Source organism: Moschus berezovskii, chromosome 1 (assembly GCF_049115385.1).
Source record: "Moschus berezovskii isolate FMDL1 chromosome 1, NW_MosBer_1.0, whole genome shotgun sequence".
Taxonomy (NCBI): domain Eukaryota; kingdom Metazoa; phylum Chordata; class Mammalia; order Artiodactyla; family Moschidae; genus Moschus; species Moschus berezovskii.
The window spans coordinates 61,835,110-61,850,286 of record NC_142460.1 but is presented as its reverse complement, the minus strand read 5'-3'; the positions used below and the strand labels follow the sequence as shown (position 1 = coordinate 61,850,286).

The following is a 15,177-nucleotide window of genomic DNA, read 5'->3' as shown; positions in this document are numbered from 1 at the left end:
CAGTAAAGAGTCTGTCTTCAACGTGGGAGACACAGGTTTGGTCCCTGGGTCAGGAAGATCCGCTAGAGAAGGAAATCACAATCCGCTCCAGTATTCTCGCCTGGGTTATCCCATGGATGGAGAAGCCTGGCAGACTACAGTCCACGGGGTTACAAAGAGTAGGACAGGACTGAGTGATTTCACTTTCACTTTTAATGATAATACATAGTTTCTCCCAACTAGAAACCTGCAAAGCATTCTTAACTATTTCTTTGCCAAAAAACATGCAGGCCATGCAGATTTTCCCTCAGCAATGACTTGTGAATCTAGGTGTCCTTCTTACTGCTACTCTCAGTGGCTTCATGGGACCTGATATTAATATCTTTCACCTGACAATTGCCAAGATCTGAAATCTCACCTCTCTTTCCCATCCTCCCCACCACACCTCCCTCTCTACAGAATCTACATTTCCCCTTCAGTCGGTAATTTACTCTTCCAAGGGGAATAGGGATACCTAATGCACACAGATGAGGAGGAAATGGAATCTGAGAAGAAACAAATAGGTGGGGAAAAAATAAAGAATACGAAACAACCAGAGGAAAGTATTTACAGTAAAACGTTGGGCAAGTAACAAGTTGTACAATTACATTCCTGAGGTTCAGAGCAGGTCGTCCCAGAATGTGCCACTCTGGCAGTATGGAGTATTTTGAACTGAAGATAATCAAGGCCCAACAGAATGAAGGAGATCTTTATACCATTCCCTTAACTGCCTCAGACGGCTTAGATGGAGGGCCTGGTCCAGAAGAGAGCTAACACAAAGATAACCACAAAGACTAAGGGTTAGTTGCCTAATTCCTCTGTAACCCATCATCTCTGTAAGGCTTGGCAAATGTTTGCTTACCGAACGTCTGCTCTTTCTATCCTCTATGAATAGTCTTCCTTCCTTTGAAACCCCAAACCCCACCCTCTTCTTCTTAGCTCAAAATGGCATACAAGCTTCAGTTGCCTGCCTGTCAGGGGGAGCCTGTTATTATCTTCTGTGGGGATTTTGTAGTACAGAATTAGAATTGTTTTCTCCCATTAACCCATCTTATGCCAATTTAATTAACAGACCAGCCAAAGACCCTAGAAGGATAGAGGAAAACTTTTCCTCCCTTACAATGTCATGAATGTTAGAAAACTATTAATTCCTTAAATTGATGATGATGATGAAAGTCACTCAGTTGTGTCAAACTCTTTGTGAACCGCATGTTCTATACAGTCCATGGAATTCTTCAGGCCAGAATACTGGAGTTGGTAGCCTTTCCCTTCTCCAAGGGATCTTCCCAAACCAGGGATCGATCTCAGGTCTCCTGCATTGCAGGCAGATTCTTTAGCAGCTGAGCCACCAGGGAAGCCCAAGAATACTGGAGTGGGTAGGCTATCCCTTCTCCAGGGGATCTTCCTGACCCAGGAATCAAACTGGGGTCTCCTGCATTGCAGGCTTTTTCCATACTGCTGCTGTGGGAGGTGCGCACATATTCATTAGACTTTCCCAAGTAAACAGAGCTTTAGGAATGTGACTTAATGAGGTTAACTAACAGTTCAGTTCAGTTCAGTTCAGTAGCTCAGTTGTGTTTGACTCTCCGCGACCCCATGAATCACGGCATGCCAGGCCTCCCTGTCCATCACCAACTCCCGGAGTTCACTCAAACTCATGTCCACAGAGTCGGTGATGCCATCCCGCCATCTCATTCTCTGTAGTCCCCTTCTCCCGCCCCCAACCTTTCCTAGCATCAGAGTCTTTTCCAGTGAGTCAACTCGTAGCATGAGATGGCCAAAGTATTGCAGTTTCAGCTTTAGCATCAGTCCTTCCAATGAACACCCAGGATTGATCTCCTTTAGAATGGACTGGTTGGATCTCCTAGCAGTACAAGGGACTCTCAAGAGTCTTCTCCAACACCACAGTTCAAAAGCATCGATTCTTCGGCCATCAGCTTTCTTCACAGTCCAACTCTCACATCCATACATGACCACGGGAAAAACCATAGCCTTGACTAGACGGACCTTTGTTGGCAAAGTAATGTCTCTGCTTTTTAATATACTATCAAGGTTGGTCATAACTTTCCTTCCAAGGAGTAAGCGTCTTTTAATTTCATGGCTGCAATCAGCATCTGCAGTGATTAACTAACAGTAGAACTATACAAAAAAGATCTTCACGACCATGATAGTCACGATAACGTGATCACTGACCTAGAACCAGACAACTTGGAATGTGAAGTCAAGTGGGCCTTAGAAAGCATCACTATGAACAAAACTAGTGGAGGTGATGGAAATCCAATTGAGCTATTTCAAATCTTGAAATATGATGCTGTGAAAGTGCTACACTCAATATGCCAGCAAATTTGGAAAACTCAGCAGTGGCCACAGGACTGGAAAAGGTCAGTCTTCATTCCAATCCCAAAGAAAGGCAATGCCAAAGAATGTTCAGACTACCACACAATTGCACTCATCTCACACGCTAGTAAAGTCATGCTCAAAATTCTCCAAGCCAGGCTTCAGCAATATGTGAACCGTGAACTCCCAGATGTTCAAGCAGGTTTTAGAAAAGGCAGAGGCACCTGAGATCAAATTGCCAACATCCGTTGGATCATGGAGAAAGCAAGAGAGTTCCAGAAAAACATCTATTTCTGCTTCGTTGACTATGCCAAAGTCTTTGACTGTGTGGATCACAATAAACTGTGGAACATTCTGAAAGAGATGGGAATACCAGAGCACCTGACCTGCCTCTTGAGAAACCTGTATGCAGGTCAGGAAGCAACAGTCAGAACTGTACATGGAACAACAGACTGGTTCCAAATAGGAAAAGGAGTACATCAAGGCTGTATATTGTCACCTTGCTTATTTAACTTATATTCAGAGTACATCATGAGGAATGCTGGGCTGGAAGAAGCACAAGCTGGAATCAAGATTGTTGGGAGAAAAATCAATAACCTCAGATATGCAGATGACACCACCCTTATGGCAGAAAGTGAAGAGGAATTCAAAAGCCTCTTGATAAAAGTGAAAGGAGAGTGAAAAGGTTGGCTTGAAGCTCAACATTCAGAAAACGAAGATCATGGCATCTGGTCCCATCACTTCATGGGAAATAGATGGAAAAACAGTGGAAACAGTGTCAGACTTTATTTTTGGGGGCTCCAAAATCACTGCAGATGCTGATTGCAGCCATGAAATTAAAAGACGCTTACTCCTTGGAAGGAAATTTATGACCAACCTTGATAGTATATTAAAAAGCAGAGACATTACTTTGCCAACCAAGGTCCGTCTAGTCAAGGCTATGGTTTTTCCCGTGGTCATGTATGGATGTGAGAGTTGGACTGTGAAGAAAGCTGATCGCCGAAGTATTGATGCTTTTGAACTGTGGTGCTGGAGAAGACTCTTGAGAGTCCCTTAGACTGCAAGGAGATCCAACCAGTCCATTTTAAAGGAGATCAATCCTGGGTGTTCATTGGAGGGACTGATGCTGAAGCTGAAACTGCAATACTTTGGCCACCTCATGCGACAAGTTGACTCACTGGAAAAGACTCTGATGCTGGGAGGGTTTGGGGGCAGGAGGAGTAGGGGACGACAGAGAATGAGATATCTGGATGGCATCGCCAACTCTATGGACATGAGTTTGAGTGTACTCCGGGAGTTGGTGATGGACAGGGAGGCCTGGTGTGCTGTGATTCATGGGGTTGCAGAGAGTCGGACACGATTGAGCGACTGAACTGATCTGAACAGAACTGAACAGTAGAGTAGTACAGGCTAGGGGCACAAAGAGGGAAGTTATAATACAACAGGTTTTTCTCATTTTTATTTTTATGATTCTTCTGAAGATAGACAGTAAAAGATCACTTAGTATATTGTTTGAAAGTTGAAATAGTTGCAGATGAATAAATATAAGAGACTTGATGTTAACTCTATATACCTATACTTCTTTCTTTGCCAAACGGAAAGAATCCCACTCTGACTTGTAGAGTTCAGACAGGTTAGGGAGATCATGAAATTAAAATAGTCTCTTTAATAGTTATCGCTTGCTTTGGCAGTATCTGTCATATTTTTTACAGGATAAAATTATATTTTGGTTAAAACCCAAACAATAAAGAAAAACTGAATGTATCTGTTTTGCAAGCTAAAGAATGTCACCAGCACTAGCCATCTGGCTCTACAGGGATCAGTCATAAGCCACTGCAGTCACTGACCTTTAGTATATACCAGACTCGATGGACATGAGTTTGCGTGAACTCCGGGAGTTGGTGATGGACAGGGAGGCCTGGCGTGCTGTGATTCATGGGGTCGCAAAGAGTCGGACACGACTGAGCGACTGAACTGAACTGAACTGACTGAAAAGGGTTTCAGGGTAGAGATCAGGAATGAGGCACTCTGTGCTCTGGGAAAACTGGCAGAACAAGACTTCAGAGAGTTAATTTTTTTGGAGAAATTTTTTATGAACCTGGATTCTTGTATCTTCTTAAACTTAGAAAAGCACTAAAACCATTAACTAAGATTGTGCCTCATGACAGGCAGCTACCTCCTAGGGAGATAGGACATGTGTGCCTGGTTGCAGGCACCCCATTTGTCAAATACCCCTTTGACAACAGTTTCTCAGAGCTATTGAGAAACTGCTTTCCAGGCTACAGTTCTTAATACGACAATGAATGAACTCAATTCAGAGTTTCTAAATTGTGCATTTTTTTTTCAGTTGACAGTTTACACCTCAGATACTTGATGCTTATCTCTCAACATTATGATTTCAGACATTCGTGCTTAATCTATGCACAAAAGCTTATAAGAAATGATTCTCCTGAATCTACATGAGTATGGAATAATACCGAATAAAAGGTCATATGACTTTTTCTCAGGGGCCAGAGGAAGAAAGCCAAATATAGGGTTTAATGGAATCACTCAACCTCCTTTTTCTTCTATTTCTCTGCTGTCTTAAGGAAACGAACTCCCAAACTAAATGGGTATAATCAGTCACTCTTTTCAATTATGCCTTTAATGCCTATTGATACACTTTATGTTGGGCAGAAGAGAATAGAGAATCTGGTTCCATTCCAGGTTCTTAATCTTTCTGATAAGACAGCCTCTATCGCTATAAAGCATTAAGACTTAAGTGGATAGAACCCTTGTGTCAGCTTTCAGAGTGAGAACAGGCCTTGGAGGAGATACGACCCATCAGGCAATGGGAGCGAAATGACATAAGAAAGGGCTCTCTTCAAATATTCCTGGAGTTCTCAATACAGTGCTAGCTCTCTGTGTACATGGGCAACAGTCAGCTTCTTGGGTGTGGTCAGCCAGAACTTTGAGTTTAGAAGGGTCCTGCTGTTTGTTGAATGCTCTGTTGTCACTGTCTTGAAATTCTTAATAATCTTTTTAACAAAGAACTCTACATTTGTTAGGGCAGGGAAGCCTGAAGTGCTGCAGTCCATGGGCTTGCAGAGAGTCGAACACAACTAACTGAACTACAGTAACATTTGTTGTTTGCACTGGTCCCTGCAAATTATGTAGCCAGCCCTTCTGGTGAAGAAGAGTTTTGAAATAAAGAAAGCCTTTTGCTCTTTGCAAGGACACAATAGCCAGCTGGAATGGGATGCTCTGCTCTCTTTAAAGGATTACACAGATATATACCTAGTACCTAGAGGAGACTGACATCCTCCTTCAGGATCCAGTCTTTCTTTTCTGCTTAGTAGCACATTCCACTCCCCCTTTTAGCTGCATGCATGGCTGCCCAGTCAGAGATTATATTTCCAAACTCTCTTGCTTTTAGATGTATCCACATAATTGTATTTGGGTTGTTGATTCCTGTTTGCTATTTCCAAGTTATTACCTTAAAGACAAAGCTAATTTTCCTAAAGGCAAAACCAGAGTCCAAACCCCTTCCTTTTCCTTCTCAGAGATCAGAAGGTAGCTGTGCTGGTGATCAGCCTTTACCATTCAGAGGAGGAAAACATGCTAGGGGAAGGCAGAGCAAAAAATAGGAGGAACCCTGGTCCTTTTAAGACCTTCTGAATGACAGCTTCTCTGACAGCACGGATTATTCATCTTGTCCTTTGGACAAGGACTTGAAAGAGGAACATGTTTTTATTCTGAGGTCTCTTTGTTATATTGGCTTGGCCTCCACCCCAAACGTACAGAAGAAATTCTTGAGGGCTGATTCATAGTAAATTTGTATTTATCTAGAATAACTGAATAATATAGTGTTCTGAGCATTTGAATTTCTACTAGGGACAATCATTAGTTTGCATTAAAGGGATATAAAACTATATTGAACTGAATTTTATACTCAGTGAGTCTCAGAACACTTCTGGATCTTGCAGAACCTCAAGGTCATCACTGTGAATACTAATTATAGTATTTGTCTGTAGATACTGGGGAGTAAGTACAGTAACCTATGAAAATCTCCTGAAGTTGCATTTACAAAATAAATTCCTGAATCACTCTAGTTTCATTGCAATTTATTTCGATACTGAAAGGATGACTACAGGATGCTAAAAATGTTTGTGAATTTTCTCATTGTTTGGAAACTGAATTTGGGAACTAGCAATACTTTTTAAAACAATAACATCATATATACAAGATAATTTTACTTTGCATTAATTTTTTTTTCACTAAAACTGCTAAGATTTAAAATATTATGTTGATAAACCAGTTACAAAACCATCAAGGAATCATAATTTCAAAAGTGTAGACTTAAAGTTTACCTGCCCCAATGACTCTCTCAATGCGTATTCTTGATGGATCAATCTCCTTTGCAAATTCATGGATTGCTAGGGACGGGTCTTCATATGTATCTGGATCTATGTAAGTTTTAATTCCTGGGAAGCGTACTGCAACAGAATAAAAGACTGAATTAGTTTAAGAGTATTCCAGCAAATAACACATCCTGTGAATAGTTAAAATGGAGAGTGACATACTAGTCATTCTTTTTTTAAAATTGAAGTATAAAAGACTCACAGTATTATGTTAGTTTCAGGTGTACAATATAGTGACACAACATTTTATACATTATAAAATGATCACAACAATAAGTCGAATTACCATCTGCCACCATACAAAGCTATTAAAATTGTATGGACTACTGTGCCTGTACTGTGTATTACATACCCATGATTTATTTAATAACTGGAAGTTTGTATCTCAATCTCCCTCACTTATTTTACTCATTCCCTCAGTCTCCTCCTGTCTGGCAATCACCCATTTGTTTTCTGTATTTATGAGTTTGTTTCTATTTTGTTATGCTAGTCCTTTTGTTTTGTTTTTTCGATTTCACATATAAATGAAATCATATGGTCTTTCTGTCTGCCCTATTTTACTTCATATAATGCGCTCTACATCCATTCATTTTGTCACAAGAGGCAAGATTTTATTCTTCTTTATAGCCAAGTAGTATTACATTATACATATATATCACATCTTCTTTATTCACTCACCTATGGATAGGTGAATAAAGATGACACTTAGGCCACTTCCAAATGATAGTTATTGTAAATAATACTGCTTTGAGCCCAAGAATGCACACATTTTTCAATTTAGTATTTTTGTTTTCTTCAGAAAAATATCCAGAATTTGAATTGTTGGATGGTATGATATTTCTATTTTTAATTTTGTGAGGAACCGCCATCCTGTTTTCCATAGTGTCTGCACCAGTTTACCCTCCTGCCCATAGTACATGAGCGTTTCCTCTTCTCTATATCCTTGCCCACACTTATTCTTTGTTGTCTTTTTGATAATAAACATTCTGACATATATGAGGTGATATCTCATTGTGGGTTTGATTTTTATTTCCTTATGATTAGTGATGTTGAACATCTCTCCATGTGTCAAATACCATTCTGTATGCCTTCTTTATAAAAATGTCTATTCAGCTCCTCTCACCATCTTTTAATTGAGTTGTTAGGCAATATTATTAATAACTTAAATTCAATTATCTTTTATAATCATTATCTTTAATAATTTTGTGCCCATCCATGCCACCCGAAATCAAAATTTTATTTGTATAACTGTTGATATAAAATGACCTGGTGGTTTCAAAGAGAGTGAGCTGATAAATTCAATAAGACATATTTTTATTATATTTCTGTAAAAATTTTAATCAGCTCACTTAGCCACTCAGTTAGTTCAGTTGCTCAGTTGTATCCGACTCTTCGTGACCCCATGGACTGCAGCAAGCCAGGCCTCCCTATCCATCACCAACTCCTGGGGTTTACTCAAACTCATGTCCATTGAGTTGGTGATGCCATCCAACCATCTCATCCTCTGTCGTCCCCTTCTCCCCCTGCCTTCAATCTTTCCCAGCATCAGGGTCTTTCAATGAGTCAGCTCTTCACATTAGGTGGCCAAAGTATTGGAGTTTCAGCTTAAACATCAGTCCTTCCAGTGAACACTCAGGACCGATCTCCTTTAGGATGGATTGGTTGGATCTCCTTGCAGTCCAAGGGACTCTCAAGAGTCTTCTCCAACACCACAGTTCAAAAGCATCAATTTTTCAGCATTCAGCTTTCTTTATAGTCCAACTCTCACATCCATCCATGACTACTGCAAAAACCAAAACCTTGACTAGACGGACCTTTGTTGGCAAAGTAACATCTCTGCTTTTCAATATGTTGTCTAGGTTGGTCATAACTTTCCTTCCAAGGAGTAAGTCTCTTTTAATTTCATGGCTGCAGTCACCAACTGCAGTAATTTTGGAGCTCCCACTCCCTGCCACCAAAAAAATTAGTCAGCCACTGTTTTCACTGTTTCCCCATCTTTTTCCCATGAAGTGATGGGACCAGATGCCATGATCTTAGTTTTCTGAATGCTGAGCTTTAACCCAACTTTTCACTCTCCTCTTTCAATTTCATCAAGAGGCTCTTTAGTTTTCTTCACTTTCTGCCATAAGGGTGCCATCTGCATATCTGAGGTTATTGATATTTCTCCCGCCAATCTTGATTCCAGATTCTGCTTCTTCCAGCCCAGCATTTCTCGTGATGTACTCTGCATATAAGTTAAATAAGCAGGGTGACAATATACAGCCTTGATGTACTCCTTTTCCTATCTGGAACCAGTCTGTTGTTCCATGTCCAGTTCTAACTATTGCTTCCTGACCTGCATACAGGTTTCTCAAGAGGCAGGTCAGGTGGTCTGGTATTCCCAACTCTTTCAGAATTTTCCACAGTTTATTGTGATCCATGCAGTCAAAGGTTTTGGCATAGTCAATTAAGCAGAAGTAGGCTTTTTTTCCTGGAACTCTCTTGCTTTTTTGATGATCCAGCAGTTGTTGGCAATTTGATCTCTGGTTCCTCTGCCTTTTCTAAAACCAGCTTGAACATCTGGAAGTTCATGGTTCATGTATTGCTGAGCCTGGCTTTGAGAATTTTGAGCATTACTTTACTAGTGTGTGAGATGAATGCAACTGTGCAGTAGTTTGAGCATTCTTTGGCATTGCCTTTCTTTGGGATTGGAATGAAAACTGACCTTTTCCAGTCCATACAGTAGAAGTGATAAATAAATGTAAGGGACTAGATCTGATTGACAGAGTACTTGATGAAATATGGAGGGAGGTTCGTGACATTGTCCAAGAGATAGGGAACAAGATCATTCCCAAGAAAAAGAAATACAAAATGGCTGTCTGAGGAGGCCTTACAAATAGCTGTGAAAAGAAGAGAAGCCAGAAGCAAAGGAGAAAAGGAAAGATATACCCACTTGAATGCAGAGTTTCAACGAATAGCAAGGAGAGACAAGAAAGCCTTCCTCAGTGATCAGGGCAAAAAAATAGAGGAAAACAATAGAATGGGGAAGACTAGAAATATCTTCAAGAAAATTAGAGATTCCAAGGGAAAACTTCATGCAAAGATGGGCTCAATAAAGGACAGAAATGGTATGGACTTAACAGAAGCTGAAGATATTAAGAAGGGGTGGCAAGAATACACAGAAGAACTGTCAAAAAAAGATCTTCATGACCCAGATAATCATGATGGTGTGACCACTCATGTAGAGCCAGACATCCTGGAATGTGAAGTCAAGTGGGCCTTAGGAAGCATCACTTAGAACAAAGCTAGTGGAGGTGATGGAATCTCAGTTGAGCTATTTTATATCTTAAAAGATGATACTGTGAAAGTGTTGCACTTAGCCACTAGAGCCCATATATTTTACTTTTAATGTAGCTCCAGACATGGGAGAAACAAAGCATGAACCTTCTACCAAAACAAACCAACAAGCCCCTTCGAGTCCCTCCTAAGGAACTGTGGTTTTGGAGAACACTCTTGAGGGTCCTTTGGACTGCAAGGAGATCAAACCAATCCATCCTAAAGGAAATCAGCCCTGAATATTCTTGGAAGGACGGATGCTGAAGCTGAAGCTCCAATACTTGGGCCACATGATGCGAAGGACTGACTCACTAGAAAAGACCTTGATGCTGGGAAAGACTGAAGGCAGGAGAGGAAGGGGACAATAGAGGATGAGATGGTTGGATGGCATCTCTGACTCAAGGGACATTAGTTTGAGCAGGATCCAGGAGTTGGTGATAGACAGGGAAGCCTGGAGTGCTTCAGTCCATGGGGTCGCAAAGAGTCAGACACGACTGAGCCTCTGAACTGAACTATGATTCCCTCCTGGACTTTTTTTACTCTAAGGCACTAGGTTTTCTTGAACTCATGTCCTATTCCTGTGGTCTCTCACCTTTCAGAAACTCTTAGGTAATAAAGCACAGACTCCATGGCACAGCAACATGGAGGACCACTACCTTACAGATCATAGATGTTTCCTGTGATCTGGTAGTTGCTACTATGGCCAAATTGCACATTTTCCTGGAAAGGACCCACTGTCCATCCTGGAGGAAGGGATAAGAATCAAAGGCCCAAATCCAGTCACTGACTGTATAGGTACTCCTCTTTATGGTGGGGGTGAGGATACTCACAGTCATGGGCAGTTAGGAAGATGGATAGGGGTGGCTGGAAAACTTGGATGTCTGGGTACATATTAATTTGCAACTTCTATGTGAAGTCACAGACTCCAGTAGATATTTCTCTGCTTTGTTCACTAGTTTCTGCTTTCTACTTTAGACAGTTAGTTCCTAGAGGACAGGAGATCATTTCTTAGAGGACATCTTTACACATTTCCTTAGCTATGGTTTTATAGGCAATGATCACACAGTCAACCTTTACTGAATAAGGATTAGTAGGGGTTAAAAGATCAGTACTATATTTATTGCATATAAATTATACTTTATTTTTTTTCGCTTTTTAGATTTTGAAAGTCATACAACACTCTGAGATAAGCATTGTCCAGGTCTTAGAAACATGTTCTTGCAAGAAAAACTCAAAAGCAAACAAAAGGTGATAAAATGAGTTTAGAGAAGGTGATGAAAAGCTCATTAGCAGTAATTTGCTTCATGAGTTTTTCCATGCCTGTTCTTTCATTACTTTTTGCCTCCTGTCTTCTAATACTAGATAAGCACCAATGAGAAGAACAGCATTTCCCAAAATCATACCAGTAAAGCATATTTCTAGATGGACTTGACTGATTATGAAATGCTATGCTTTTCTTGACTTCTTGAACTCAAGAATTTGACTTTAGATTGGAGAAAATGAGAACAGATAATTTATACTTCTAGTTCATACTCTTAACGATATTTTTGTAACAGTAGGAGTTGTGATTTCAGACTGAGTGCTCTAAGTTCAAATCCAGTGGCTACTACTAGATGATTAAATCTATATGGTCATGTTGATAACATTACTTTATGCACAGATAACACATGCCATTTATTAACTTATGAATAGTTTTAACAATTCAACCATTTAATAATTTAAAGTGATATACATATCTACAGAATAAACTGCTTAGTATCACTTTTTTTTTCTTGTATACACAATTTATTTAGTATAGCAAAAAACCCAGACAGTTCAAATTTTGAATATCTTGTTACTACTTATTTGTGTCTTCTTACATATCTATTTGTTATCTTTCTTCTATCTTCTTGGCTTCCTCAGGTTATTTTCATTGCTTCTTGCTGGGACCATCTGGTTCAGTTTATATTAAGCTTATAGTTGGAAAACAGGTAAAAACAGATGCTCAAGAGCAACTTTTTCTTCTGCAATTCAGTAGTAAATGTCCTGCAGTGAATCTTGAGGTTTCTCAGTTTAAGTCACTGGACCAAGTGTCTAGATCCAGGTTTCTGCATCTGCCTACATTATTTTCGGCTCATCGCATGACTGGTATCAGCTGTCTCAGTTCTCCCTTCCCTGCCAGGGCAGTGAGCCTCAAAATCTTTGTGTGAAAAAAGCACATAAGAGAGTTTGCTAAAAATGCTTATCTCTTAGCCCTACTCTGGACCTTCTGAGTCTGAACATAGGTGGGAAAGGGTGAAAACTTTGATGGCAGCTGGTCCTCAGACCCTGCTCAGAGAAGTCATGTGAATCTTAGAATAAAGCAACCCTCTAGTTTATAAATTTTTCTTTTAAATCCTTTCCATTCTCTGAAGGGTAATATGGGTTGAAAAGTCCCTTATTACTTTAGCTTTACTTTAGCTCAATTTGAAACAGAAGATGAGTTTAAATAGTTAAGCAACTTGCTTCACATGTTATCTCTATACTATGATTAATTAGAGAACATCCCTTTCTTGTTGATTCAGTGTCTCATGACAGAGAAACTGCCTTGACAAAGTAGTTTGCAATTTGGAGGTGGAGGTGGGTGTTGGGGGGGGGTGGCAATTATCAAACCAACTATAGTGGTAATTATAGCTTACTTCAGAAGAGATCCTTCAAATGAATATAACCTTGTTGTCAGCTCAAGGATTTCATACATATTCTAAGAGTTAAAGAGCTGATTTTCTAGTGTTAATGAATTTTAAATTGATTTGTTGTATGTTAAATGACAGTGCCTACAAGAAGGAACAAGAATACCTTACTATTTCTACAGCTAATGATCCACGAAATAAAACCAACTAATGTTTTGGAGCCATTGTGAGTGGTAAATAAGTAGATATAACCAGTCATCTTATATTTTTAGCATATTCAGTTGTATTTCCAAGAAAGCAGAATTAGGAAAAAGGTAATATCATATAATGAGAAGCAGGTGCAATTTTCACTAGAAAACCTAGAAACCAGATGAAAAGTCTCAATGCTGAAAGGTTGGAACTGAATTTCTTTGGCTTTCTCAGCTCATGGATGTTTAAAATGAACTCCTGAAAACCACGGAAGAAAGTCACTGAGCTACTTACAATGCCCATTCTGTAAGTCCTTTCTTCTCTTCTCTTCTGACTTCATTTTGGCCTTTATGTACCATTGACACCTTTATAAGAGGTAAACAGAATTTTATTTAGGAATTATGCTGGATAAGAACCAATATCAATTAAAATACTCCTCACTCATAGGCAAAAATTCTTATCATAAAGATAGCTTTTAAGAACATCTTTTAAGAAAATACTCCATAGAAGTTTCTTTTTAATATATCAATATTAGCTCCAGAGAAAAATAAAATACTCTCAAGTTGACTGATTGATCCAAATGATGGGAGGCTTAGAAAATATTTAATAACAAGCAGTGACAATCATGTCTTTCCTTATATGGCCTCTAACAGCTATAGTTGATGAATAGCTTTAAAAGTCACAATGGAAAAATTGCTCTTGATTCAGGAAGTCAGAAATTTAGACAACTGTATTCCAGTTTCAGTGGTGAACACAGTGTTTCTTTCTTTCTTTTTTTTTAAAATTGGAACTGGTAAAAGTGTGTTCTGTTTTCTCTCTCAGAAAAATCATGTCCTGAAGAATGGAGGCAGGAATTTATCTTCTATGACTTCTTTAACATGAAAAATTCACCAACATCCATATTATCTGACAGTTCATCAAACTGCTAATTCCAAATGGTTAAACAGAATACACCTGTGGTGCACAATCCAATCTTTCAATGTGAATTTGGCTTCAGATTCTATGACAAATTGCATATTTATTCAAATGTCTTAAAATTTTCATAGAATAATTTCCAGTGAATGCTTCCATAGCCAAGTGCTTAAGTCATGCTTCAGAATGAATGTTTTATCGTATGTAACTGAACTTTTTTTTTTTATATAGAAAGTTAAGGAAGTTTCTGATGTCATATAAATTGGCAAACATGGAAATTGTACTAAATTATATTCAACTTTCAATTTTTGTCATTATTAAATCTTTTTTTTAAATGGTATTCAAATTCTGTTTCAGGAATCCCAAATAAATGTAACAGTTGTGCCTATCTCTCAGGTTTACTTTTTTTTTCCAAGCAAAATCCATTTAATGATATAATTTGATTGTAGTAAAGGAAAAACTCAGAAGTCACTTATTGAATAGGATTTTATCATTCATTGTTTTCAAAGTGTTTTTCTCAGGTCTTCAGTTGCTTTCAGGTTCAGGGACCTGTTGCCACATAAAGGTGCACTTGTCAAGAGTGGAATCTGCCCTGACTTAGGTGGGTCTTCCCTGGTGGCTCAGACGGTAAAGCGTCTGCCTACAATGCCTACCATGTGCGAGACCCATGTTCCATCCCTGGGTTGGGAAGATCTCCTGGAGAAGGAAATGGCAACCCACTCCAGTATTCTTGCCTGGATAATCCCATGGATGGTGGAACCTGGTAGGCTACAGTACATGGGGTCTCAAAGAGTCGGATACGACTGAGCGACTTCATTTTCTTTCTACATTTCTTTAAGTTTAAAAGCCCTGGAACACACAGTGTATAAGAATGGCTCTCCACAAATCCTGGAAATATTCTGGTATAATTCAGTTACCTGCCAGTGATTAAGAAGAAGAGAGTAAGAATGACGAGAAGAGTGAATCCTCCCACTGCCGCGGTGGCTATCACAAGAATCTGCCCCTGTTCCGCCGCCATGTCAGAAGCTGAAACACAGATAAGGTATTAACATTTCCCTGGGTGACCTTTCACTACCAAATGTTTTACAACTTACTATATCCCTGAAAATACAGTAATGAACACCAAAAAATTCCACCAAATTTGCCCTTTATTTGACATGTAAGATGTAGATCCAAAATGAGGGCTGAAGATTGAATTCTTAATCTACCCATAACCGTTTCTTTTTTTTTTACAAAAATACTAAGAAAGCAGAGGGGTTCCTAGTACCCCTCATTTTAAGATTAAGTAGATTTTGTGTAATTAAATAAGCAGATGAACTAAAGGGTTTTGCTTATGTAATTGCTATTTCTTTGGACAC

At 39.2% G+C, this 15,177-nt stretch overlaps 1 protein-coding gene across 3 annotated transcripts in view; it reads right to left on the bottom strand.

Moving 5' to 3' along the window:
• EPHA6 (EPH receptor A6) overlaps window positions 1-15,177 on the bottom strand; it is a 1,038,562-nt gene that overhangs the window by 311,497 nt on the left and 711,888 nt on the right. For all 3 annotated transcript variants that reach the window (XM_088836271.1, XM_088836272.1, XM_055397929.2), the window contains 3 exons: window positions 14,737-14,845; window positions 13,202-13,272; window positions 6,705-6,830 (listed from right to left, as the gene is read on the bottom strand). In XM_088836271.1, coding sequence (XP_088692397.1) covers window positions 6,705-6,830; window positions 13,202-13,272; window positions 14,737-14,845 — 306 coding nt within the window. The remainder of the gene's footprint in view (window positions 1-6,704; window positions 6,831-13,201; window positions 13,273-14,736; window positions 14,846-15,177) is intronic.